The sequence below is a fragment of the Pimephales promelas genome, chromosome 18, assembly GCF_988280905.1.
Source record: "Pimephales promelas chromosome 18, fPimPro1.hap1.1, whole genome shotgun sequence".
Lineage (NCBI taxonomy): Eukaryota > Metazoa > Chordata > Actinopteri > Cypriniformes > Leuciscidae > Pimephales > Pimephales promelas.
Window position 1 is genome coordinate 15,325,461 of NC_142786.1, and position 27,844 is coordinate 15,353,304.

A 27,844-nucleotide genomic window follows, 5' to 3' on the forward strand; every position below is an offset into this window, starting at 1 on the left:
CCAAGTATCTGCTATCAGACCCGTTGAAGTGCAGTTTCTGTTCATGTGTGCTATGTGTGTTAACCCTATATAGCCTATCCTACATAGGCTACAGTTAGGGTGATATACACAACTTAATTAAAATGTGATATTGCCTGCTCAGCTCTTGCATTTCGTTTGGTCACACACCACAAGGTGTCACTGTGGCCTCAAAGCTTCAGCATTGCCACTCTGAGCTCGATTGCTGATGTCTGAGTTAAAACACGCCCCCCTCATTAGCATACGGAGAAAGAAATGTTGGAATAATTGAAAGGAATCACTTTCGCTTCAGCCTACCCCGTGCTTTCGGAACAGGACACAACAATCTGAGGACAAGGACCCAAGGTCTAACTGAAACCAAGGAGCAGGACTGGAGCACAGAATTTATTTTTTTTAATTTTTTTTATTTTTTTAATATATATTTATTGGTTAACAATGACTAACGTTTCGACGCACATGCGTCTTCTTCAGAGTCAGTCAATGACAACAACAAACAGACTTAAAAGAGTCATCATTAAAGAAATTGGTGGGTGTGGTGCAACAATTATTCAATCTAATACAAGCACTCAAGTCTTGGAAGAAAAGAGAGAAAGAAAAAAAAATACAAACACATGTCCAAAAACCAAAAATAGAAAAATACATAGATATACAAGCACCGTAAACCAAATAGATACACACACCCAGGTGTGGAATAAATAAATGTGGAAATAATTAAATATGGAAATAAATAAATGTATAAATAAATAAATGTAAAAAAAAATAAATGTAGGCATAAAAACATAAATACATAAATGAATGTGGAAATAAATAAAAGTGGAAATAAATAAATGTATAAATAAATAAATGTGTGTGAAAAAATACAATTATACATAAATATGGTGTTAGGGGTTAACAGTTAAAGGACCCAGAACCAGATATGAAGAATGAAGACCCGGAGTCGGAATTATAAAAATTAAAGAAAGTTTTACTGAACATAGTTTGCCATTTCATCAGCAGAAGTCAGCTTCAAGACTCACTCAGGAGTTCGTAGGCCGCCCCCTTACAGTTACAACAATCACAGCAGTTATACCATTTCCAAGGTCTAAGCTACGTCATTGCTTACACGTTGAATGATTCTCATTGGCTAAGATATAGATTAACACAGTAATTTTCCACACATATACAGATAGACGAAACATATCTCCATCGATGAGGCATGTCATGACCTTCCAGGTCACAGATTTGGGTTGCTGGCGCCAGTGTGTCCAGAACAACAACTCATTCAATCTCCAATAATGGCAGTGGTTCCTTAACTGCAACTAAGAAGACTAGCACTAAACTTTAGTCTAACTGGAGTAAGACTTCAACAAGGAAATGGTGCCTTAAACTGTTGGCTTCAATGACCCCTTTATGTTTTAACACTCAAACATAAACCAAATCCCTATTTTCCTATTATTTTTACTATTACTGCATTCACATAGGACACTAGCAAATAGGAGCTCCCATCAAGGCTGAAGAGAGTCTGAGCGTCTTATTATCAGTTAAGTGTACCAAAACATAATGGTAAAACATTCACTCGTTTGGGAGAAAAACAGATAATATTTGCTCCTCAGGAAGCAAATATAATAGAAAGAATACAGTTTAATATAACAATTAAAGTTCAATAAAGCAATGCTCAATATAGCTTGACCATCTGTACAGAGAAGTATCATAAGTGTTGGACAAATTTGTTCACGATGCCTTTAGGATCCACAAACATTTCTCCTGAGACCAGAGAAAGAGACAAATGGCCTTGTGCACCTAAAAGAAGCTGGTGACTTGTGCATGTACATCAGCATGCATTTAAGTATATGATTTCACAAGCAAAAGCACAAAGAATAAATTTATGTCAATAAATGATTAAGTAACAATGAATATACTTAATTATTGATTTTATAAAAGAAATACATAATCATTCAAAAGGATATTATGATATATATATATATATATATATATATATATATATATATATATATATATATATATATATATATATGCTGAAGAGGCAAGGGCTTTTGACCACCCCTTCAATGGGAATAAAAGTAAAAATACTCATTTATTTGTACTTTTTTACATTTCTTTGTATATATATATATTTATGTATTTATTTTTGTACTTTTGCTTTTTTTACATTTCTTCGTATATAGTATATTTATGTATTTATTTATTTTTAATTAAGTCAGCTTTGGCATTCCATAGTGTATTAGTATGATTCAGGCAACATTACAGGTCAGAAGTCAGATTGGATCAGAACATTCACAATATTTATACAGTTTCATCTGGTTGGAGGTCTGAATCATGCTGGCATGGAGACAAGTTTGTTGAGTTGTCCATGAGGCCTTCAAAGGACAGATGAGGCAGGCTCTTCAGGGATGCGTTGTGGTGGTGTCCAGGCGCAGGTTCACCGTCTGATCTGGATACGGCCCAGATCTGGCTGACTTCAGTAAACCTTGGAATAAATGGAAAGACTAACATTAGCGTAGATGCCATTATTCTTATGCAGTAACAAGTTCATCGCGTGTTGTAGGAAGTGTCCCCAGTTCCGTCTGACCTAATCGTAACTAAAGTTGATAATTTTCATGTCTTCTTAAGTATTATCAGTTTAAACATTCAAGCAATTTTAAACTATTCAGTGCAGTCAATGCAGTTGCGTAGGCAGAAATTGTATTTTGGGCGGGCCAGTGAAAATGTGAGTGGGCCTATTAGTTTTTCCTAGAAAAGAAAAAATACTTAAATAATAATTTAACCTTAGATAGTTGAAAAAATAATTGACAAACTGCAAAAACTGTTACACCTTTATTTTGCAATATTCGGCAAATCATCATGTTCAACCAACAATCTCAGTAAAGGCTGGACAAACCAGTATAGACAATAACCTGTCTATTTTATTCAGGCTAGTCAGCAGTGAAAAGACAGTTCACCTGAAAATAAAGTAAGCTAAAATATTGCCACAGTTAGATAGGCGGGTAACGTTAAACCCGCGTCAGGCTGACCTGGAGAGAGGGAGCAAGAAGCGGCTGCCACCAGCACCTGACTAGCCTTCTTATTAGGGGTGGGCGATATAGCCAAAAAATTATATCACGATATTTCAAGAATATTTGCGATAATGATATTTATCACGATATAGAAAAAATATATATGAAACAATGTTTTATTGGTGATTGCAGCTGGCTGGCAGCAGCATTAGTGCAAAAAAAAAAAAGTATAACTTAACTCCTTAGCATTTTATTTTAACAATAACTACAGTAATACATTAAAAATATTAACAATAACTTCAGAAGCCTGCACAATATTGTCACCTAATAAAATTTACCTAAACTTTGAAGTACAAAAAATTTAAACAAACAGCGGCAATCCAAACAAACCTTCAAAATGTAACAGTTGCCTTGCATAGTTTTTGGATTAGCATCAAATGAGGTATACAATACCTAATTTATACAATAATTGTATAAAATCTGAACATTTAGGGAAAAAACATTTAGTGGGGAATAAATAAGAGACAATTGTAACACTAAATCTGGTAAAACCTTACACATTGCTCTTTGTATTGTACATTCATGAAAAAAAACAAGGTAACAAATCAAAAGGATTAATTATTATATAGCCTAGTCTACTATAAAATTGAGGCATGTTTAAAATGTATAGCACAGCTGTTTAATGAGGCAGCAACATATGATCGATAGGACAGAACAAAGGCTATTAATAATCTTTCATTGCGCAAAAGTATTATGATATGAAAGGCTCCAATATATCGCACAGCGCTTATGCGCATCCCGAGCGCTGAATGATGCGCTTGAAGCAACACGGAGTCACAGCGCGCACGCGCAGCGCGTCGAGTACTCCGCACTGAACAGTTCAAAGCACAAAGGTAATAAATATTGATGCGTAGCGTCGTGTATAATATACAGCATCTAGCTATGCAATCGTTTATTGAGTCCTTTCTTTTAACAGTTTTACATTTCAGTTACTGTGCGCGTGATGAACAATAGTGCTCTGACTCTAGTGTTTTGCTCTAACAGACACCCGGCCGGTAGAAAGTAACATGATGATTTAGTTAACGTTACAGCAATAAAGTCCAGCAAGATAAAGTTGTGTTATGCGAAACCATAGACCTTTTATTTACAAATATAATAATAGTAACATTGAATCATCTTAGAAAGAGTTTAATCATGTTGACTGTTGTACCCGAACTGCGGAAACTCTGAAGGAAGATTAGGCGAATGCAAAATGTACGCTAGTAGGGAAGTGGTGAAACGAGTTTTCATGCATATTTGACAAAAAAAAAATGGTGTTGTTGGAGATCTGACCTCTTGTACTCAACTTCCATACTATTGAAGTAGCGCCCTTTTTAGGAACTAAATCTTGATCTGATTCGGAGGCTGACATGCTGCTGTGTTGTTGTGCATGCGCTAAGTAACGTAAATACGCCATACGTCATCATATCATCAATATCGCGATATGACAATTTTTTATCATGTAAAATTTTATACCGGTATTATCGTGGACGGTATGATATGGCACAGCCCTACTTCTTATGGGTTAATGAGTCTGAAGAACTGGGTTGGGTGGACTCGGTAGATGAAGGCAGCGTGTCTTCTTCCTCAACTCTTGCTTTTTTCAAATAGCACATTAAAGAAAGTTGTTAAGCCATTATTGTGGCGCCTGCGCCGCTGAGAGTTTTCTACAGCTTGCTTCAACAGTTCCATTTTATTCGGAAAACAAATTAAATGCACACAGCAGTCAACAATAAATCAGGTATATATTAATATATTTTGTTAAATACATTTGAGTAATAAAAATATACTTAAAATGAATTTTTATCAAACTTCCCTGGGCGAACCAGTGAGTAATGTGGGTCGGGCCAGTGAATAATATGGGCGGGCCAGTGCCACCCTGGCCCATTACTGGCTACGCCCCTGTGCAAAAACCATCTTTGAGAGATGGGTTTCTCTGCGTGCATACAGTAAAGCCACCTCACAAACAGCTCACGAGAAACAAGTTATTTTCACGGATTATATCTCTTTAACGGGAAAAAACACGCAAAATTGTGTTAGTATACTCGTGAACACAGTCGGTTATGTCTTAAATAAGCATAAAACGCATGTGACAGTGTGACAGACAGTAAAATGAAAACAGTTATGGATCCGTTCACTAGTTCTAAAAGTGACAGCAGCCCCTTAATGTTGTCGTCAAAGCAACAAAAGATAGCTTTAAAGCTGCCATCGGCAAAATTTTTTGATCATATTCAGTGAAATCGACACTATAATCCGACAGAACAACATAAATAAAGTGGTTTTAGAAAAAAAACCCGAGCTTCTAACTCCACCTGGAGCGTGTTATTTGTTTTGCAAAAATCCAGCGCTCCCGGACCATCCGGTGCAATCAGCGCAGGGGGGTGTGAGATCTGAGTGTCAATCACAGATCGGGCACACGCCACCCCTCGCGCATGTTACAATCACATGCACACGCCTGAAGTTCGCGCAGTAAGGAAGAGTGATGGCAGAACACTAACAAACCAAGCAAGCTCATTTAGAGTATAAATGACGTTAGCAATTGCAATATATTGGTAGATTAGCCAGGGCAGCATACCTCCAAATAATCCATGGTGTTGATGGCTGCTGATGAGACGGTCGCGTTCACAGATAACCTGGTGCGCACGCACTTGTGCACGAACTCTGTGGGAGGGTATTCATTGATAGTGGGGGAGGGCCATATGAGTTGTAAACATTACAAATTTTGCCAAAGTCCACTCAATCTGCCATACTTGCCGACTGCAGCTTTAATATAAAAAAATCTGAATTAATAGCCTATGTATTTAATTTACCAAGGACTAAAAAAGACTATCAGTGTTATTTTACATGTGATTATCATTACCATTTTTAGCCCCTCGTTGATTATCTGTCTTGATTTAGTTATTTTTTAATATATTAGGTATTCATTAATATGTATTTATTTATACTGTGTTATTTATTTAACGTAGGTTGTTACAATGCATAATGTTTCGTTACTATATGTGGCCTCACAAATTGCCCCTTGGGGACAAATAAAGTGTTTTGAATTGAATTGAATTGAATTGAATTATTTTATTCAGTTTCTGTAGTATTTCTTCATACTAGTGTTAGACCTATGCAAAAACTTTGCTACTTTTTCTATTTAATTCAAAGATTAAAATCAAGCTTCCTTGTGTAATTACGCCATTGTTTAGATGCAATGAGTGAGCAAACATTTAGGTGAGATAAAAGTAATAATAAAAAATTCTAAAAAATGCCCATTGGAAAAGCATGGACATTGCACTTTATGCTGCCTGCCAGCTGCAATCACCAATAAAAGTGGTTCCATATATTTTTTTCTATATCGTCATAAATCTCATCATCACGAATATTCTTGAAATATTGTGATATAATTTTGTGGCTATATCGCCCATCCCTAGTGTGACTTGTTTCATTGTGTTGTGGCTTGATTTCATTGTGTTGTGAACTTATGTTCACTTTTTAAATTGTTGTGTTGTGGCCACTACTGGGCCACCGTAATTTAAAAAAAAAAAAAAAATTTATTGCGAATTAAAGAGGAGACTGACACCAACAGACAAGACAGAGCAGGTTACTTTTGATATGAAACAAAGTCTCTGCTTTCAAATTTTGTCAATTCTATTACTAAATTCAAACAGTACTATTACAGTTTTTACTACAAGTTAATAGTAAATCAACACGAATGAACATTAGAAGTGAAAGATACAGCACAATTTACTGAAATGAATCATGTCTCGTAATCGTTTTTAGTGTTTCAACTGTAGAAAGAGGTAAAAAAAAAACAGCTTCTAAAGAATGTCACATAACGTTACATTTACCTCAAGAAAACCATTTAATGACCATAACATGTTAGTTAGCTAGAAAAAATAACTACAGAGAGGAGTATTTGGCTAAATATATGCACTATATTACATATTTATTATATTTTTAACCATATCATTCAAAAATATTAGAATATTGTTATTATAAAAAAAAGGATTATATTAATTTGAGTTAATCTTAAATAATAAAACCAGCTGACAGGGCTCCTTGTATGTTTATAGCATTAGTTTTTTGTTTTTTCCTTGAGAAAAATGAACATGTAGCTACTGATATTTATTCAAATGATTCAATATTGAATCAAGATCAAAATAAAATCGCAAGCTTAAATTTATATCGTGGAATTTAAGCACTAATATAAACAGCCCATGTAAACATTGTAACATATTGTCTCTAAACAATTCTGAGAAGTAAGGCCTTAAGAGTAGTAAGGCCATTATAGAGAAAGGCCATTATAAACATTTCCAGATTTTGATCAAAAATTTCTAAAACAAAAATTGTATGTGTTTGAATCAACTTTGCATGGATGAATTTTTCACAAAAAATGTGCACTAACAAAATAAATAGGTTTCCGTTTTAGTTTCATGCCCACATTAACACGAAAATTGAAAAAAATAAAAATGGGGGAAAAAATTCCACAAGGTTTAAGACACAAAAATGTGTTATTGTCCACTATTTTATTGCTATACTCAACCCTTGAACATAGGCATATACTGTAGATCCATAGGCTTTCTCTACAACTTTGCGTTACTTCACTTATCTAGTCATGTTCCAAGTGCCATGTTTTTGTTAATCATTTTGAAAACTGAAGCAGTTTAATTAGGATTAATTTAATTAGGATTATCTGGGATTTAACCCCAACAGGAAACATTTCTTAGTGACTTATGTTAGTTTTGACAAAGCAGCACATAAAGAGACTGTATGGAAATTAAATAAATTTGAATTAAAGATTAAATCAAGTCTTATATTTTGGGGGTCAAATGTTAAGTTACTTTTAATTTGTAGTTTGAACCAGCCTTTTTTGTCTCTTTGGTTGTTGCAGGATTTTTTGCATGCTCGTCAGCTGTTCACAGCATGCCTGGAGCTGGTGACAGAGTTTTCTCCTAAGCTGCGTCAGGTCATGCTCAATGAGCTACTGCTGATGGAGGTTATAGCACATGAGGCGGGTGCTGTCGAAGGCAATATGGAGAGGCCTCCATCCGACCTGGTCAGTAGGGTCCGTGGATATCTGGAGATGAGGATACATGGTATTACGTCTACTGTAACAAGGTCTCTTAACAGGAGGTCTATGACATGAACAAGAGCAAAGTCTTTTACACTCCCTTATGGCAATGTAAAGAAACTATTATGGCCAATAAATTAATCTGACCTTATGTATATATACTGTGTTGCTCACTGAGGCAAAAAAAGCCAAAGAAACGTACATAAATATTTACATCAATGCAAATTGATGTAAATCTTTATGTACATTTCTTTGGCTTTTTTTTTTTTTTTTTACTATTTATTGACAAAAGTGTTCCATCATTCATTCACTATCAGTTTTCATGCCAGTCTCTCCTTGGTTATTAGGTCTGCACAGAATGGATCTAAACATGCAGTGCTTACATAAAAAACAGAGAATTATTTTATTCTGACAAATATGATGGAAGGCAAAAGCTGTTAAAGTCCCCCTGTGGTGAAAATCTTGGTGAAAATCTAGTTTTTAATGTTGTTTTGTCAATGTGGTGTTTTTAATATGCTTTAAAGGGATAGTTCACTTTGAAATTAATTTTTGATATGTTTTAGCTTACCTCAAGGGCATCCAAGATGTAGGTGTCTTTGTTTCCACAGTATTTTCAATTTTGACATTTTTTTGTCTAACCATTGTTGTCTGTCAGTTAGGGCTGTAACGATATACGGTATAAAATCGAAATCGCGATACTCAGGTCCACTATCCTGTATCGCGATGTGAGAAGGCAGAATCGCGACACACCCCTTCCACCTCCTAGTTATCCTTCCCGTCCAGATCCAATGCTACCACACCTTTAAATTACTATTAATATTATTTGAAATTAGCATTATAAAATATGTAGACCTACATCACAAAACTAGTTGAGGTTAAATTAGCCAAAACTTAAAGCCATCAAAATAATACATTCTCAGAAAATGCATTTAATACCAATATATTGACACTTCTGTTTATATATCCATAGCCTACTCCCTTAATAAAATCCAGTATGTCCAGACATTAGAAAAATATAAGTCTACACATGCATTTTATATTTAATATGAGGGAAATACACACGCGTACACGGATGCGACACAAAACATCTTTAACAGGCTATTTAGGTGGCAAAAATATAGCCTATATTTTTATAATTCTGTAAATTACACTGTACAAACCAAAAGTAATAGGCTACCCACCGGATGAAGGGTTGGCTCTCCCCAGAACATAAAATATTTATTTTGTTTTATTTTTTCGTGTTTGCGGAAAAAAACAAAACAATGTCATGACAGTTTTCTGGAAGCGTCACTAAAGAGCGTTCGACCAGGTTTGGCACAACGGTCTTCTGAATAAGCTTTCTGCAAAAGGTATAACTGGGCCACTACTTTCTTGGCTACAGAATTATCTGGAAGGAAGGTCCATCCAGGTCGTGCTCTCTGGTCAGTCCTCATCACCAAAACCAATCAACGCCTCGGTGCCCCAGGGATCGATTCTCGGCCCGCTATTATTCTCCATCTTCATTGATGATGTTGTAGAACAGTGCAATAACAGCATTTTTCTGTATGCGGATGATTCCACCATTTATGCCCCAGTAACAGCACTTAATGGTCCCAATGTGGCAGCATCCTTAAATGAAGATCTGGAGAATATTCGCAGGTGGGCAGATACTTGGAAGGTCACGTTCGAACCTAGCAAATGCAAGGCTATGGTTCTGTCGAGAAAGAGGCCTCCATCCCTTCCGGACCTGTTCTTTGGGACAACCAGAATAGACCTCTTTGAGCAGTTGAATATTCTGGGACTATGTTTCGATAATAAGTTGATATGGAATAATCACCTGTCAAACATCTGTAAGCGTGCTGGACAGTGTCTTGGAGCTCTGCGCAGGCTGGCCAACAAGCTTGATGTCAAAGGTAGGGCCAATGTCTACAAGGCACAAGTCAGGAGTACCTTGGAGTACTCTTGCCTTGCCTGGATGAACGCATCACAGACCACCCTCAGGCAGATTGACAACATCCAGAAAAAGGCACTGAAAATCATTGGGGTGGATGAGGACACTGCCCTAAGGAAATATGCAATCAGTCAGCTCAACCATCGGAGAACTGTTGCAGCAACAACTGTGCTTTTCAAAATGCACACTGAAAACTGTCCAGAGGATCTCAAAGCTCTGCTACCCCCACCAGATCTCGTCTGCCGAACCACTCGAAGAGCACGAGCAAGTCACGCACTAAAATTACCCAAGTCTAACACAAAATGCTTGGGAAGGAGCTTTCTTCATTCAGCTGTAACAACTTGGAACTGCCTCCCCTCTACCATAGTAGGTGAAATCACCTCAAAGAATACACTTTCTTAGTTCTGAGTAGCTGCAGATCACGATAGGCTCTCAGGCCACAAACTGTTAAAGCCTGTATCTGCCAAAGCACAAATAAAAAAAATAAAAAATAAAAACTTTCAGAGAATTCAAATAGAAAGCAAAAAGACTTACTTTAAATTGAATTTTGTTTTTTTTTTATTAATTGTATCTCAATTTTAATCAATGTTTCATCAACCAATTGCCTGGATTTAATAAATAAGAAGAAAATATAGCTAGCCTATAGATAATCACGACATTGAGGTGTCGGCGCCTGAACTGGAGCTCGTCTCATGAATCGAAACCCTATAAGCTAGACCTGAGAAATATATACATCTATATTGAAATGTCTACTTTTAAAAAGAACAATTCAAAACGAAAGATAACTGACTGCTCTCTGCTTATGTAATTTGTCTGAAATGTGCATTTCTCTTTGCCGCGTTCACTTCTGCGAAGGCTGTCGCGGTTATGGAATTCCCCTTCCGGTAATGTTGAGTGGCTCAATAATACAGCGCGTGATATGCCCTATTACCGCCATTTATTTATTTATTTAATTTATATGTATTTGTTGCTATATAAATATGTTTACGATGTGGACAAAAACGAGGACATTTTCAGTAACCACTGTAACCAAAACTAAACAGCGTCTATATGCACATTGAAAGACTTTCACTCAGCGCGCAAATTATGACAACGGACTTTGAGCGAGTCATTAAACCGTTCATTCAACGAACACGTTCAAAAAAGGTGATTCATTAAAAGAGATGTAATGAAGGTGTTAATTATTTTTAACTTTGAGTTCCACTTTTCAAGGCTCAGCTGAGCAGCAATGCGTCGCATGGATAACGCTGAAGCTCATACTTCACTTATTAGAGACCAATATGGCATTGATTGCATTGCAATATGCATTGACTCGATGATTTTATTTCCCGCGGCTTCCTCGCGGTGTGGGATGCTGACCAGCGCTGCTGCTGACTCACATTTATGGGAAATACCTGTGACGTGAACGTTAAAATGATGATACACAGCAACCTTTTCACGACTTCAAAGACAGACGCAGGTAAACGCACGCGCTCTGCTGATCTCTCTCATTCACTGTCTGTGTAAAGCCTCTGTAGGCTACACATCACCAAGATAAAACAGTCTTGTTATCATTACATTATGAACTTGTTTAACATTCAATACACATGCATGAAGTTCAAAACAAGAAGGGTATAGCCTTATAAAAAAATATATAGTTGGAGGACAGAAAACAACCCAAAAGCAGCAGGCTACACTGCCTAGTTTAGTTTAATAATTTGCATAGTTATTATTGTTTTTTGGTGTTCAGGTTCTACACGTTTTTCCAAATGTTATTTAATAAAAACACCGGTATATTTTTTCCTCTCAAAATCTATTGTTTCACCCCAAGTCCCGCCCCCGTGATAGAATCGCGATACGAATCGAATCGTGGGTCAAAAATCGTGATACGACCCGAATCGTGGGTTTGGTGTATCGTTACAGCCCTACTGTCAGTCATATAATGCAGGTATGGGGGTCCGCCTCAAAGAGCATGCACAGAGAAGTCAAAATTAAACAAAATTTAATGACTCGTGAATGTAAGTACACACTGATGGCCTAAGACACGAAACGAGCGGTTTGTGTGGGAAAACGAACAGTATTTATATAGTTTTTACCTCTTGTTAACAGCCGTCGAACTGATCTGAATCAGTTGTCCAACTGAACCGAACTGAACCGTCTCCAACATTACAACGGAAGTGATCTCTCGCGCAACGTCACGCAATGTTTACACAGAGATTTCGGGAGTTTTACCTTTTACTAAACATATTTACATAGTAAATCTTCCTTTTTTAAGAATGACTTAAGTGACGTTCTCTTATCTCCAAGTCCTCCAGAGTCACGGCCAAAGCCGATTAGAAAGACCGCTGTTCGCCAGCAGCATCTTGTTTGTTTTCAAGTAGCAGGGAAATCACCTATGGAAATCACGCCTCAGAACCGTCACAACTCTGCCGTCATTGTGTTAAGCCACGCCCTCCAACTCTATACACAATGTGATTGGCCTGATCAGAGTTTGGTTTTTCCACTTCGAAAGTCAACGGAGAGTTGCTAGACCACACTTATATAATATAATAATTTATGCTGCCACTAGTGCGTCTAGATTTCTAGGCTACGTGCTCCCATTTGTTAATGACCATTTACTCAGACTGTGATCAACCTAAATTGTGCCAAAACAGTGAAAGTGTTGAGTTTCTTCTTCTGACAAAACAAGCTATTTGGGTTTCTGTGGTTATCAGATGAAGTGGAATTCATAGTTTAGGAGAGGATGCTGTAGTTTCTTACAGTGTTCTTCACGTCCACAGATCTCCCGCTGCGTCAGATTGTTGGTGAGGAATGTGTTGTGTTCATGCTTAACTGGAGGGAGAATGAATATCTGACACTGCAGGTGCCCCAGTCACTGGTCAACAACAACCCATATGTAAAGGTATCTGCACTCTCTCCACACACTCTGCTGCTCATACAGCATTCAGATGGTTGCACATTTGAATCTAACGAAAAATGTCTAGATCAAAATTCACCACAAAATATATTTTAAAAAGGAAAAGAAATTGGGTAACACTTTACTTGAAGGGGTGTGCACAAGACTGACATGACACCTTCATAATCATGACATATGAAGGAGGTTTTATGCATGTTTATGACAACTGTCATTAAGTGTCATTCACTCAATTATGATTAAATAATATCAATTAAAATTGAATGCAAATATGACATTGTTTGAGATGTCTTTATGACAACTTGACATAAACCATTACATCATGACCTGTCAGTGTCTTGGTAATGACAACTTGACATTACCAAGACAACATAAATTGTCATAAATATGTCATAAACATGACATAGCAGATTAATTATCAAACTTTAGAAACCACTTAGCTGTATGCCTTAAAGGAGTAGTTCACTTTTGAAAAAACTTTTGCTGATAATTTACTCACCCCCATGTCATTCAAGTTGTCCATGTCATTCTTTCTTCATTCGAAAAGAAATTAAGGTTTCAACGAACAAATTGACTCAGAAAAAGTTTCGTTTATTTTGATGAACGAGATCAAACAGGAGAGTCACAAATGTGCGTCACAGAACAGACCACGGTGAGCATTTGAGCCACGGTGATGCTTCACACGGAGGTCGGATCTCACCATCATCGAGTGCATCTGAAATTATATGAAGAAACAGAAAAAACAGAGACTAAGACCAGAAGAAATGAGGCAACGTTTCCAAAGACACTTGAAAAAAACTGCAAAACTAAAAACTTTGTAGAGTCTCTGTGTAGAGAATCGAGGCGAATCAAACACAACTTAATCAAATTAATCTCTCATGGGATTAATTCACATGGCTTCAACACTCCAAAAGTTCTGGAGCCCACATTCCAGAATCACGGAACGGCGCCAAGGGTCTGCTTTGGGGGATAATAAAACCCCCTCAGGAGACTTTTTATTGCCCCGCAGGCCCAAGAGATGGGCACTAAACAGGACGAACGTGTCAATATGTTAATGTTTTACTAAGACAAATCGGCTCCAAAATGGTGGAACGAGAGGCTCACAACAAAGACCCCTTTGATCCCCTGACAGAGATGTTCCACAGAACACCTTTCCTCGTCCCCCTACGAGTTGAACTCTCAGTAACCTTACGGTTGAGATCGGAGATCTCCCACATGAAATCAAACTCACTTCAGAACCATTTTCAATGGACTTCTGCTCAAGCAGTTAATCCTATGTTTGCTAATGTCCATACAATATATGTGTTTGATAATGCTTAGATCACATATGAATCATGTAATTGATGTTACTTATTAACTCTTGTAATTTTTATACAACCATTAGAAGTGTGAATGCCTCGTTTACTCTTAAACGAATCGTATTCTCTTAATGCAAAAGATGGCTTGATTGAAATCTGCGTAAAAGGTTGTTTTATGATTATAATAATCATAAGGTTTAAACTATGGTCTTTTGTCTCTCTGCTAAGTGCTGGAAACCAGCTCACAGACCATGCATAAATTATGATAAGCAAGAAGTAGATCCACCTCCTAAAATCATGCCATTATCTCATTGGCCAGAAGTTTCAAGGAGGTTGGACTAGAGTTTAAGTTAAAGATCCAAACAAAGGAACAAGACCGCATGTTCTGTTCAGTTTTGTGTTTGTTGTTTGCTCAGTTTCTCGTTCGTTCAGTTTGTAACTGTTAAGTTCGTGCCTCTCTCTAAAACCAGCAAGAGAGTGTTCTGTTCTTGCTTCTCTCTGAAACAAAGAGCGTGTGCGCATGCTTCTACATCGACTAGACCAAATTCGACCAGCAGACGAATAACCCATCAAGATCAGGGTTACAATTCAGCTCATTCAAGCCATCCGACTCGCCTTACTTCCATTTTTTTCCTTTATTTTCTTTTTCGTGAAAAGTCTCGGTTCAAATTTAAGTTTGCTGCAAAGTTCGTTTTTAAACGTCTTCCTGCAACGCTCTTCGAAATCGTAAAGACTTTTCATTCGGCTGCTAGTCACACGTGACAGGCAAGCTCAGGATCTTCCATCCAGGCACTTTAAAGACAATCCGCCACGAGGACCCGGGGAACCGTCCTTCGATGCAACGCAACAAAGGAATCCCCTAAGCCACGCAAAGACGCAAGCAAGTACTCCAGACTCTTAGCTGAACTGGTGCTTTATTGTAAATTGAATAACCTCTCTAAGAAACGAAGGTTTAAATTAATACTTGGTGGTCCTTTCAGGTCTTGTTTTTCGTGCATATAGAAAGTTGAAACTTTCTCTCTCACTCTTTCCAACTCACTCTTTCCCTTTCGCGACTGTATGAATGTGTGTGTGTGCGTGATTATGTTTAGACCTTAGTTTTGTGGTTAGAATAGCTAATAAAGTCTTCCATATATTTGAAAAGATAATTGCCTTGTGTCGTGTTTGCACATTTAATGTCTTGTACTGTTCGATCTAAAGTTACCTTGCTAAGACATAGTGTTTCACTATAGATTTGGTATTTATATCCTTGCAAAGGTTATAATTACGGCCCGTTCAAATGAACTCTAAACGAGTCGTTTGCTCGGTTCAGTGATTCGGTTCCATAGATTCATTGCAAATCAATGAATCATTTCCCTTTGAGCTAAATTGGCCTTCGGCCCCCTTTAATTCATTTTATGTATATTATTATATGTTGCATTTGCTACAGCTGTTTTAAACGTAAAGGGTACTAAACACCTATTGATTTGATTTAGTTAACTATTAAAAGATAATAATAGTCAATAATAGTTAACTAATAAAAGTGATTTGATAAAATAAAATCTATTTATGATTATGACATTATTTTTGAAAACATTCTCATTTACAGCATTTTTACACAAGTGCTTTTTCACAGTACTGTAGCTTTGCAGGCAGGCAGGCACTACCTTTGAGATGTTGCCGCAGTTCTTCTGGTCTTAGTCTCTGTTTTTTCGGTTTCTTCATATAATTTCAGATGCACTCGATGATGGTGAGATCCCACCTCCGTGTGGAGCATTGGCTGTTGTTAGAATCCTTGTGCATTTAAAAATTTCACTGGATTATTACAATTAATGGCACAATTAATGTCTTGAAATGTAAACTGATATTTACTACTGAGACACTACAACAAAATATATAAATAACTGGCTTAAAACCATTTCTTTGAAGCAAAATTACTAGTGTGTCTTAGACGTCTGCACAGTACTGTATATATATTTCCAAGTTTGATTCTTGTTACTGTAATATAGTAAAGAAAAAAAAATACTCTAATACAGTGATTTATTTAAATAAAGGCAACAAAATGCTACAATACTGTATAAATGCTTACAGTTTAAAGAATATAGTAAAAAAAATCATTACAGTAATGGGAATTGTGGGAAGATGTGCTTAATTGCTCATTTTTATTATTTAAATCTATGGTTGTCTAGATTTCAATCTCATGTTGTTCTATTTTGTTCTTCACCTTGTAACTCATGCAGCTGGGGCAGCTGATAGCTTCCACCTGTAAGGAGCTGCCAGGTCCTAAAGAGAGCAGACGCACAGCTAAGGAGCTCTGGGAAGCGGTGGTGCAAATCTGCAGTGTTTCCAGCCAGCACAAACGCACCAGTGAGGGTAGAGTGAGCCTTCTCAAACAGAGAGAGTCCTCACTCGGCATCCTGCCCCGGTGAGATGGAGGGCGTTTACTGCAAGGCCACTATATTGTACATGGGGAATTATTCTAAATCCTGCCCTAGATGACTTTCTGGAGAGAAAAAAAATGAGTTTCATTGCAATAAGCTGTAATTATATACTATATGTTAAAAAAAATCTCCATTTAAATGCATTTTGTTACATTTTTCTTTTGTTATTAGGAGCAAATTCATGACTTTTATGAAGAAATTACGGGTAAGTGTAATTTTTCGCAGTACCTAGCATTAAATAGGTCTATCATAAATATATAGAGAACTTCCAGAATTAATCTACAAATACAATTTTGTTTTGTTTTAGGAGCCACTGGTATTGACAACACTCATCTCTTTGTTTGTGCGGCTGCACAGTATTGTACGGGTATGTGCTAATCAGTTCAGAGGAAATTACTCCATAAAAGTACTACTTACTTTTTATAGATTGTAATTAGGATTTTCAAATGTACCGTTACTACCGGTACCAGTCTGTACTAAAAAAAAAAAGGTGAATGCTAACCATGCTGGTAGAATGTGTGGAGTGACGTTGCAACTCTGGTTACTTGTCTGTTGCCTGGCTACCTGTTTTTCTGTTGCTGGCTGTGCTGGCCCACTATTTGAGTGACGCAAACACAAATTAATAAGAAAATCTAATTAAATATCTGATAACCCTGTAAAACAATGTCAGTATTTACATCTCCTATCATCTGTAAAAGCATTTTCATTTACATTCCAAAGAACTCCGTTATCAGCCCCACAGTGGAAAATTAAACCGAATCGTTACGGAATAAAACTGTTAAGCAAAGAGAACGGTTTGACCAGATGGTGGAAAAAGTGTGAACAAGATATTAATTGTAGTATACAATGAAGACAGCTGTTTTGTATTTATTATAGCAAAAGTTTTTGCGAAAGTGCTGAATTCAGTGAGCTTGCGGTTTAATGATTGACATCTTTAGTGATTACAAAGGGAAGCTCTTTTCTTGCTTTCTGTTTATTACTCATTCACTCATTCATTTTTCATGCTGGTTAGTACACAGCAAAGTTTCTGGAATGTTAACCATGTAGAGCTGGTAAGTCCCGCCCATCCGTAAAACACCAAGTGGACCTCTAGGTTGAAAAAGCGTCAATGCAAGTGAATATTGGTGGTGACGTATATCAAACGCGTCGAAAGCAGCGAAGAGTTGTAGTCCACAAAGTGCTCTCACACAAAGTCTAACCGTATGAAAATTCTACCTGCTAAATTGTAGCATTCTTTACACGAAAAATTATATAAAAAATTCACAGACAACATATGTTCACATTCATTGCAAAATTCAAACGGGATTAGAAAATAATTATTTTCTCTCATTCACTTGCATTGACGATTTTTCAACCTAGAGGTCCAGCAGGGTTAGCGGAAGGGGCGGGACTTACCAGCTCTATTTACATGCGCGATTGAATCGGGAACTGCGATGATTGACAGTGAAAACCAATGGATGAGACAAAACAGGACAACATTTTTAAAAGTACTTAATCCAATAAATTTTGCTCTGGTACCTAAATTGGTACAGAGAACCTTGAAAGTTATCTAGTATTGGTAGCCAGTATTGAAATTTAAAACTACTACTACTACAGCTACTTTACAAGCCTAATTGTTTTGGTGGGCATTGTATCTTATTTATAGACGCTTTCAGCAGTGACAACATAAACAAACGGTACTGCGCATGTGCATTAATCTGGCCCAAACTTAACTTCCGGCAGACTTGCGGAGACAATCCATAACAAGTAAATAACCTAGTAGCTGGTATGTCTTGCCAGTCAAAGAAAATAAATGTTACCTGGCCAAACTGAAATGCGACACTACCAGACCCGTTGAACAAAAATTGGAGACAAGATGTTTTTCTACCGACGTGTCTGATTTACCGCAGTGTTAAAAAACTGTGGCGAGCGCGACGGCGGGGTTTGATAAGGTTAGCATAGCTCTCCTTATTAGATAGGCTTCTTACATACTTGCTAACCTTTTTTTAAGGTGGGTCTCCACATTGACAGCATGTTGGATGGATCTGTGCAGCGCTGTTTATGATACTAACCATTCAATACACAGACTGGTCCGCTGTCAATGTGTTTGAGAGTGAGAGAGAGCGAGAGAGCTTGCGAATATGCGCTGCATGCAACTCTGCAGTCAATTACAACTTTTCCCATCTTAAATTGTTAATAATAGGGAAATCAATATGTGGCGGTCAGCGCTGATAATGTGGTGGGCTGCCACTAATAAATGTATGGGAAACACTGTACCGGTTATCACTCAGATAAACATAGGCTATTTTAATACCGCCGTCTCCCTCATAGGAAACCTTGACATTTTTATTTTTAAAAATTGCGTTTGCTCCCTAGGTCAGGTTGCACCCCACAGCTCAACAACCTGCTCATCACCTTAACTTTCACTGCATTTGTAGTCAATGCCATATTATCCAGTAAACACTAATAAACGAACAGAACGGAAGTTAACTTTGGGCCAGCTCATCACCATGGCAACGCGTCTGATGAAAGCGTCTATAATCACTGTTTTGCCTTCACTAGTTCATTGTAAGTCATCCTGCAATATGACATGAATTTTGAGAAGTATGTCAAATAAATGACATAATAGGTACTATAAAGAGAGTAGTCTCTTTTAGGGCTGGGTGGTATCAACTATTAGATCTATTATCATGATAGTCTTATAATAAAATTACAGAATATCTTTAATATCGAATACTGTTGAAAATGTATTAAAGTGCCAAAGACGGCACCAATACGCAATTTCACTCCTGCAAAACTAGGACACTAGCCCTTCATCTACAACATTGTTGTATTACTTTCTGAAATTTACTGGTCACGTTGAAATGTTGGTTCCATGTGCTAGACATTCTTCATGAAAGGCTCATTCCTGTGGACTGGATTGATTCCAGGTCATTATGATGTTTTGTATTTCCCAGGATGATATAGTGAATGAAGTGACAGCTGAGCATATCTCCATATGGCCTTCATCTCTCGCCAAGTACGTCACAACAAATGAAATGCCATTAGATGAAGGAATGCCCCTTTGTTTATATCTGTATAATGATAATTTGTATATTTATAAGGTTTGTTTTGATGGTGTGATCTTGGTGTCAAATGTCTGATGATGATTTTGTCGATACAGTTTACAGTCTGTGGATGTTGAAGCTGTGGTTGTCACATTAAAGGAGTTGGTTAACTATGCTCTCAGCCTCAACCCCAACAACCAGTCGTGGCTCTGCACACAGGCCGACATTTACTTTGGTAAGTAGATGCAATGAATAAAATTAAACCTTGCACTCATACTGTAATGATCCAACATGGAGGGGTTATGTCAAGTCGAGTCATATTATTTGTATAGCACTTTAAGTAATACACATTGTTTCAAAGCAGCTTTACAGAGTTTCATGTTAATTCTTAATTGACTAAGTTTAGCATTATAGAGCTGGGCGATAGTATAGTTTACAAATGACGAGGCTTAAAATTGTAATATTGGTAAACACTTTTGTCATAATAACTATAATTTTTTTTAATCAATTTTAGTTAGTTTTTTCCCTTTGTGTTTTGATATAAGGAAAATTAGGAGGCACTAGAAGCATGTTTTCCTTGATTGGTTTTCGCTGAAGAGTTGTATGTTGTTGTTGAAAATGAAGTAAAAGAGTGATGATCTATGTTTGTTGCATTTTACCGTAAAATGACAGTTCTGTCTCTTTAATAAAATCAACTGATAATTTATAAAATGATTAATCTCTCATCCACCCGCGACCCACCTGCAATTTATATAATATTATTTGGTTATTTTTTATTACTTGGCCCAACCTTATTATCCGCGTATATAACCTTGTCTCTAATAAAATAGTGTTTCTTTGTGCTTCCCAAAGAGTGTCTTTCTGGTCTAGGTGAGTGAGGGTGAAAGTCAGGAGAGCAGACAGTGTTTAATCTGTGTGGAGGTTAATCACTCTCTGGTAAAGAAACATATTATTAGTTTATTTAGAAGATTGACTGAATGCCATCTGCTGGGATTGGTGATTGCACCCCAGCTGGTATGTGTGTGTTGCCAGGGGTTGACGCTTGATGAGCTGCTAGCAACATATCACAATATATATATATATATATATATATATATATATATATATATATATATATATGAGCACCAGTGCTACCAAATAAATAAAAAAAAGTTAATTTCGAGCACCTTTTGATGATGATATAAACCATTAAGCTGTTGGTGCTTATTTTTAATAGAAAGTAATTACTTCTCGACCGCTAAAAAAGGACATTCTACATAGTATGAGTGTAATCTAAGCCATGTTGTATTTATCACGTGACCTACCACCATTCAAATCCTCTCCAGTGGCCTCATGGGGATAGGCTAGTAAAGTGTCCATCGGATGCACACGTCAGAATCTCACCAGAAAAAGTAGTTCATCCGTGTAGTTTTTGCCTACTCTTTTATGAGTACTGTTAATTTGGACACACTTTTGTCACATACTTTTTGTGGCATATACTGTATTTTTCATCTACTATATAGTAAGGAGGTATGCGATTTTGGATGTGTGGATACAATTGTTACTTCTATTTTGTGATGTGAACACTACCGTGGTTAAATTATGCATATAAACAGCAGGGTTGAAGAAGTTTAGCTTAACTGCCCCACTTCTAAGCACTACGTCTTGTAACTTAAAAGTAAATTTAAAGTCATGACTGAATACTTCCATGTTTGGTGTGATAAAAACATAAAAAAAAAGTTTTTTGCATCAAAATATGATACTATGCGCATCACCTAATAGAAGTAACAATTTTATCCACGCATCCAAAATTGCATACCTCCTCTTATATAGTAGATGAAAAATATATGCCACAAAATCTATTGACACTAAGATTGATACTGAAGTCTCATAATACTCCGAAAATAAAGTTTGGATAGCTGAAATTATTTTTACATCCAAACAATTCAAAACTCTTGAGCCTAATGTCATGATATTTCATAGAGGTTATGCATTGTTTGGTAATCTTTTTATACAAGGCATACAATCTTCTTCTTTTTTTTCATGCTGCAAATTCAGTATTAAATAGGCATTAATGCTAAGAGAATGATTAATATACTACTTAGGTTTAGATAAGTTTTTGCCTGAACAGGTTAATAAATGCAAAGAAAGCATTTTGAAACAACTGTGACTAGACTACAATAGAAGGTTTGTGCGTGCCAATGAGTGGCAAAAAAAAATTAGTGGCAGCATTTGTTTTCCGCATGGATGACGTGAAAAACATACAAAACACATCTAAAATGGGAAAGAGCTTTGCGATTGACTGTACAACTAGATTTGACAAGAAATCGGAGATATATTTTTATAGAATGACGAAAGATACAGAAGACAGAAGCAAATGGATAGCTGCAATTCACAGAAACAACTGGGGCTCGTTCTTCGTACGTCGCTAACTCAGTTAGCTGGATTTGATTGTTGGCGATTTGCCATGATCTTGGATCGTTTGGTTCTTCGACGCTCATCCTGGACTTGCTGTCATAGCAACAGGTCCGTCAGCTTGAACCTGCTCGCGAGCAGGCTTATTTCATGTAAACTGGATTAGATCGCGGCTGATACGGGGAAGTCCTTCAGCGCAGCGCGATAGTGTAGCTTAATTTCTGAGATTTATTTTTGTTTTCTCGTGAAACGATCGTCGTGAGGGTGTCGTTTAAATACATTATTATTTTGTTGGAAATGCACATTAATGTTCGATTCGATATCGGGCTTCAACAACAGCACAAAATGTTTGCATTGCCCTAAAATTATTTGCGAGTGGCTTCCTTTACACTATTGGAGATGCGGAGAACTTGATAAGCTTTCTGTCGTGCCATTCACAAAGTAGTGCTCTTAGTTTTTTTTTTTTTTTTTTTTTCCCAACTTAGGGTATATTATAATTTTTAATGAAGATAATGCAATCATGATGACCATGCCGATTATGACTTACAGTCCCTCAGGCTTAACTTACGTGATTGGTGCCATACACTGTAGACTACACACATGTTCCCATCAAGGCCTCAATGAAGGGTTTTTGTGAGCAGAAAGGGGGCTTATGTAAATGTGCAGCCAAATTACTATTACAATTTTTAATATTCCAGATTTGGAATATTATATCACTTTTTTTAAAAGGCATTTGACTGAGTAAAATCTTTTAGATGGTGTGTGACCATGTTCTATATCACAAATCAGTGTGAAAGCAAAATGGCCAGGATCTGTGCATGACTCAAGAATTTTAAGAGATTCACATTTATGAACATTATTTGAACATGGTAAGGAAAATTATAAATATCAAACTCACGGTATTACATACACTTATGCTGAGAACTGCATTTTTCCATTAAACAGGTGATTACAACAGGATCCTGCATGGAGACAGGTGTTTTATGACCCCATTCCCTGACCCAAACCCCAGACCAGTTACAATGCAGCTCTAGGACAAGGGCACACAATGACATGAGCTTTGGCCAACTAAAGGGAAGATTTCAATGTCTAAAAACCCTGAGGGTTGCACCTGACAGGGCCTGTGACATTGCATGTGCCATATTACACAACACTGCCAACATCAGAAAAAGAAAAAAAAAATGTTTAATTAAGCCTAAAATAAAAGACAAGACAAATTTGCAAAACTCTGTTTGCTTAGAGTTTTATTTCAATAGTTCTTTGTAAAGAAAAGCCAGTTATTCAGTCATCTTTTTAAAAGATATTATGCAAGGTCAGTAATAGTACTCTGTGTGATTTTACTCTGAAGTTTATTTTGAAGCAACTCTATTTCTAGTGCAATTTTTTTCTTAGTCAAGTTCTGTTTCTCCCCCTGATTTTTGTTTTTTCAAAATACTCTATTTTCTGTTGAAGACTCATATAGGGAACAAATGCAACAAATAAAAAGCAAAAGTTGTCTACACTGCCCACCCCTGTATCACTGCTGTGTGCAGACTCTTCTGTAGGCCTTTCTGTACATGTGGACTCTTGTCAGAAATAATAGGCATAGGCACAAGTAGAAATCAATTAAAGCCATCAATTAAATTAAAGTACTTCCTCCAAAGGACAGTCATCTGAGAAGTTTTCTTCACTCTCCAGTGCAATGTGATTGATAACTCATGGCAAAATATTTTTTAACATAAGTTTATCAGTTTTTACTTTCACAAGACAAAGCAATTTATCATTACTCAAGATTTAACAGTTGAAATGACTAAACCAGCCAATTTGGATTATAGGTCTACTTCATTTAATGCAGCAACAAATTATTTCACAGTGTACAAAGATAATGTAAATCTCATTTCCCAGTGATGTAGGTGTTGCTGCTACTGGTCCCTGATGTGGGTCTGGAAGAGCTGAACCCAGGGATGCCCTTCACAACAGGGCAATTCACATTCAACCCAAGGGTCAGCTCTTCTGCCAGGGTCAGGAGCATCATTATTATTTTTTTTCTCAGCATTTTTCCTGTTTGCTTTTATAAACAGACAATCATTTATTTAACAGTGCCTTTTTAAAAGAGACTATAGGCCTATAAGGCCTAAAATTACCATTAAGTAGAATATTTTTGTACTTCACTTTCACCATGTTTATTATTATAGTGTGGTGACTCGACATTACAATGAACAAAGTATAATTATGAAATTATGAAAATAAAAATAAAATAATAATAAGTTATTAAAACATCTAACATGGCCACCACAAATTTGTCTTCTAGTTTTGCCAGCACTCTCTCCTGGCTTTTGCACACTTTGAGGTGTTCCCTGGGGTTTTAATTAAAGACTGAAATTCGGCATAACCTTGCATTAAAAGCGCTTGCTCTGCTTGGGAGAAAAACTGGGCGTGTTCTTTGGCCATGCTGAACAGCCAATAGCAGCGCTGCTGATCACTGGTTCTGCTATCGATACATGTCCCCTTTTAAACCAACGCGAGAACGCGCAGTTATCTCAGATAACTCAATCCAGCGATACTAATCATAAACAACAGGTGTGTTCGAAGAACCCAATTAGCCGGATCATGATTAGCACGATGATATTATCTTAGATGTCTCATTTGATCTCGGATGTTTTAAGCAACGTACGAAGAACGAGCCCCTGGACTCCAGGCAGCGAAAGGTGGATTTGCAGTTATTTTGTCAATATGCTGAATTTAGGGGTAAAATCAAACCCTATATATTGTATTTTTCTAGCCCAGAAATCTAGACGCACCCTAGCGGCAGCAAAAAATATTTTGCAGCAAAGTGTGGTCTAGCAACTCTCCATAGATGTTTTAGCTGGAAAAACTCAACTCTGGTAGGGCCAATCACATCGTGTATAGAGTCAGCGGGCGGGCTTAACATAATGACGACAGAGTTGTGCCGGTCAGAGCAAGCTCGGACATATTCGGTTTTAAGTCGTTCATCCTCGGATGCGGCCGGCGCCGTGCGCGCTGTTACAAAAAAGCTGTGGCGAAATGATCAACTTGTCATTTTTGCCGCTCGTGGTGTGGCGTCGAGTATAAAGGCTTTAAGCCCTGTTCACACCGCCAGCGATTTTGTCGCTGTGTGTCGCTAAGCTCTGTACTGTGATGTCACTTGTGGGCGTTCGTAGTGCTGTCGCTCTGATGTTATTGGTAGACTGCACGTCTGGCCATATCTATACAAAAGACCATCACAAGTGATGTATAATTTTAATTTGACTGGGAATAAATGACTTTTAAGGCTAAAAAGAAACCATATGCTGTTGGGAGAGTGTTTTTATATCTCCACAGCTGTGTTCAGTGGATTAAATCATTTACTAGATCAACGATCGATCAATGAACAAATTAAACTCACTCATACTGTCACAAATTATAAAAACGTCATTCGAATTTGACAAATAATCAATTTTCTTGTCCCTAATAGTCAACGTAATGCAGGGGAAATTGTAAAATGAACTGCAGCAGTGCTAAACGTGCATCATAAAATTACAACACTCGAACTATAACGTTAAATGTATGAATTAAACTCAATGAGACTGTCGACAGTTTCTTTTCGATGCATCATTTTATTATCCATGTATATGGTTACAGTCAAATCATATAAAACAGTGAAATCGTCCTCAAACTCTTTTTTTCTGTCTTGTCTGCCCTGCACTAGAGACGGTGACGTGAGCTCCACTGAAAGTCTTCTTTCCTATTGGTTGTCTCTCGCGAAAATCGCTTCTCATTTGCATAAAGTTGAAAATTCTCAACTTTTGTCGCTTGTCTCTTGTCCCACATTCTGTCGCCAATGGTCACTGTCGCTCGTGTCGCCGGATGTCGCCAGCGTTCCATTGAAATGAATGGGATCTTGTCGCTTTGACGCTGTGTTGCTGGCGGTGTGAACAGGGCTTTACTCTGTGTCAGCGCGCGCTCTGATCGGTAAGGTGCACGGACCTCTCCCGAATCATCTCCAGCACCCCGAAGCACCACTACTCCGCTTCCGTTTCCCTCGTAAGCTGATATTAGTATTTAAACATTCTGTATGATATTATTTTTTTAATGACACACTGTCTCTTTCTCTCTCATACACACACACACACACATACTGTCTCACACATATGTAGGCTAGTTATAAACTCTTTAGACTTTTAATGATTAGTGTTTTATTTTTAAAGTTTGTGGGTCGTGTAAAAAACAAAAAAAATCCCTTATTTTGGGGATGGATTCCGGGAAATCTCTCTTATTTTCATTCATCATTCGTACGTGGACGTGATAGGACGCTGGTGCTAATTGTTCGCCGCTTCTTTGTCTGCTATTCCTGCTTTTGTTCTGTTTTGTTTGTGTTCATTGTACCTCTACCTCTGGACAGCCTCACAGCTGGCTCCCAAAGCCTCTTGACCGGACTGTCGCCTCGTCGGTTAGCCGCTTGCTGGCTGGCCACGTTCATCAGCGCGTGACGGCTAATTCTAGCTGCAACCGCGGCTAAGCCAATTGCCCACCTCATTTTCGCAGGCAACCTCCATCAGATGCGAGCCATGACCGAGACTTTCATCTCGTCTAGTCATGCTTTAGATCATCTTGGCACTTACATCAGTTATCCATTTCTGTGTCCCTCGTCCATCACCTACTGCCATAACGGAGCTATCAGTCCATTCGCTCAGCATCATGTTCTATTATTCAACTCCACAACTGGTCGAACTAATCAACTACTCAATTCCATCCTGCATATCAATCATCAAACAGCTTGGACTCCTATGTCGACCCCGCTACATTCATAGAAGTTTTCGCCGCAAGTTTGTTTACTTCCGTGTTTACACGGACAATCCATTCCTTCCATCTGGTCACCTGCTCGCTCTGTCGCATCTCTCCCACGTCATCGGAACACTTCCCTCGCTGGATTACATAGAGCTGAGCGCACCGTCTGGCTGCACAGAATACCCGGACTGGACTACAGTGCTATTCGCACTTCACATATACCTCTTCTCCAATCACCTGCAATTCCACTCACTGTCCCTTCTCAACTGCATTACTCCCCCACACGCAGTGCTAACCAGGATAACCTCAGATCTATTCAGCCTGCCCCCATCTCAACACCCTCTCACCATGCCAACTTTGCCCTCCTCAACACCCGATCGCTTAACAATAAAGCCCCTGCTCTCCATGAACATATCCTCGACAACACACTGGATTTCCTTCTGCTCACCGAAACTTGGCAACAACCCAATGACTGTCCTGTCCGTCAGCTATTAAAACCTGGATGAAACAAAACTTCTCAACCTCAAACTCAACAGCAATAAAACAGAATTCCTCCTCATAGGCTCCAAAGCCACTCTCAGCAAAACCAATAACATTACTCTCACCATTGATGACACTATTGTCTCCCCATCTCCCCAGGCCCGCAACCTCGGCGTGATTTTTGATTCAACACTCTCCCTTGAACCTCACATCCGTCATGTCATTAAAACCTCCTTCTTTCACCTCCGCAACATTGCCAAAATCAGACCCTCACTCACACCCTCTGCTGCTGAAGGACTCATTCACGCCTTCGTCTCATCACGACTGGACTACTGCAACTCACTGCTCCTTGGTATCAACTCAAACTACATTAAAAGACTCCAACTGGTTCAGAATGCAGCTGCCCGACTCATCACCCAAATCCTGGAACCACATCACGCCAGTCCTAAAACAACTTCACTGGCTTCCCATTTCACACCGGATCACATACAAAATCCTGGTCCTCACCTACAAAGCCATCCACCACCTTG

General features: G+C 37.8%; 1 protein-coding gene across 3 annotated transcripts in view; it reads left to right on the forward strand.

Moving 5' to 3' along the window:
• Positions 1-27,844, forward strand: part of ints8 (integrator complex subunit 8) — a 170,227-nt gene that overhangs the window by 140,062 nt on the left and 2,321 nt on the right. For all 3 annotated transcript variants that reach the window (XM_039654282.2, XM_089122728.1, XM_089122729.1), the window contains 7 exons: positions 7,927-8,131; positions 12,796-12,917; positions 16,447-16,631; positions 16,819-16,852; positions 16,955-17,014; positions 19,584-19,645; positions 19,790-19,908. In XM_039654282.2, the coding sequence (XP_039510216.1) occupies positions 7,927-8,131; positions 12,796-12,917; positions 16,447-16,631; positions 16,819-16,852; positions 16,955-17,014; positions 19,584-19,645; positions 19,790-19,908 (787 nt within the window). The remainder of the gene's footprint in view (positions 1-7,926; positions 8,132-12,795; positions 12,918-16,446; positions 16,632-16,818; positions 16,853-16,954; positions 17,015-19,583; positions 19,646-19,789; positions 19,909-27,844) is intronic.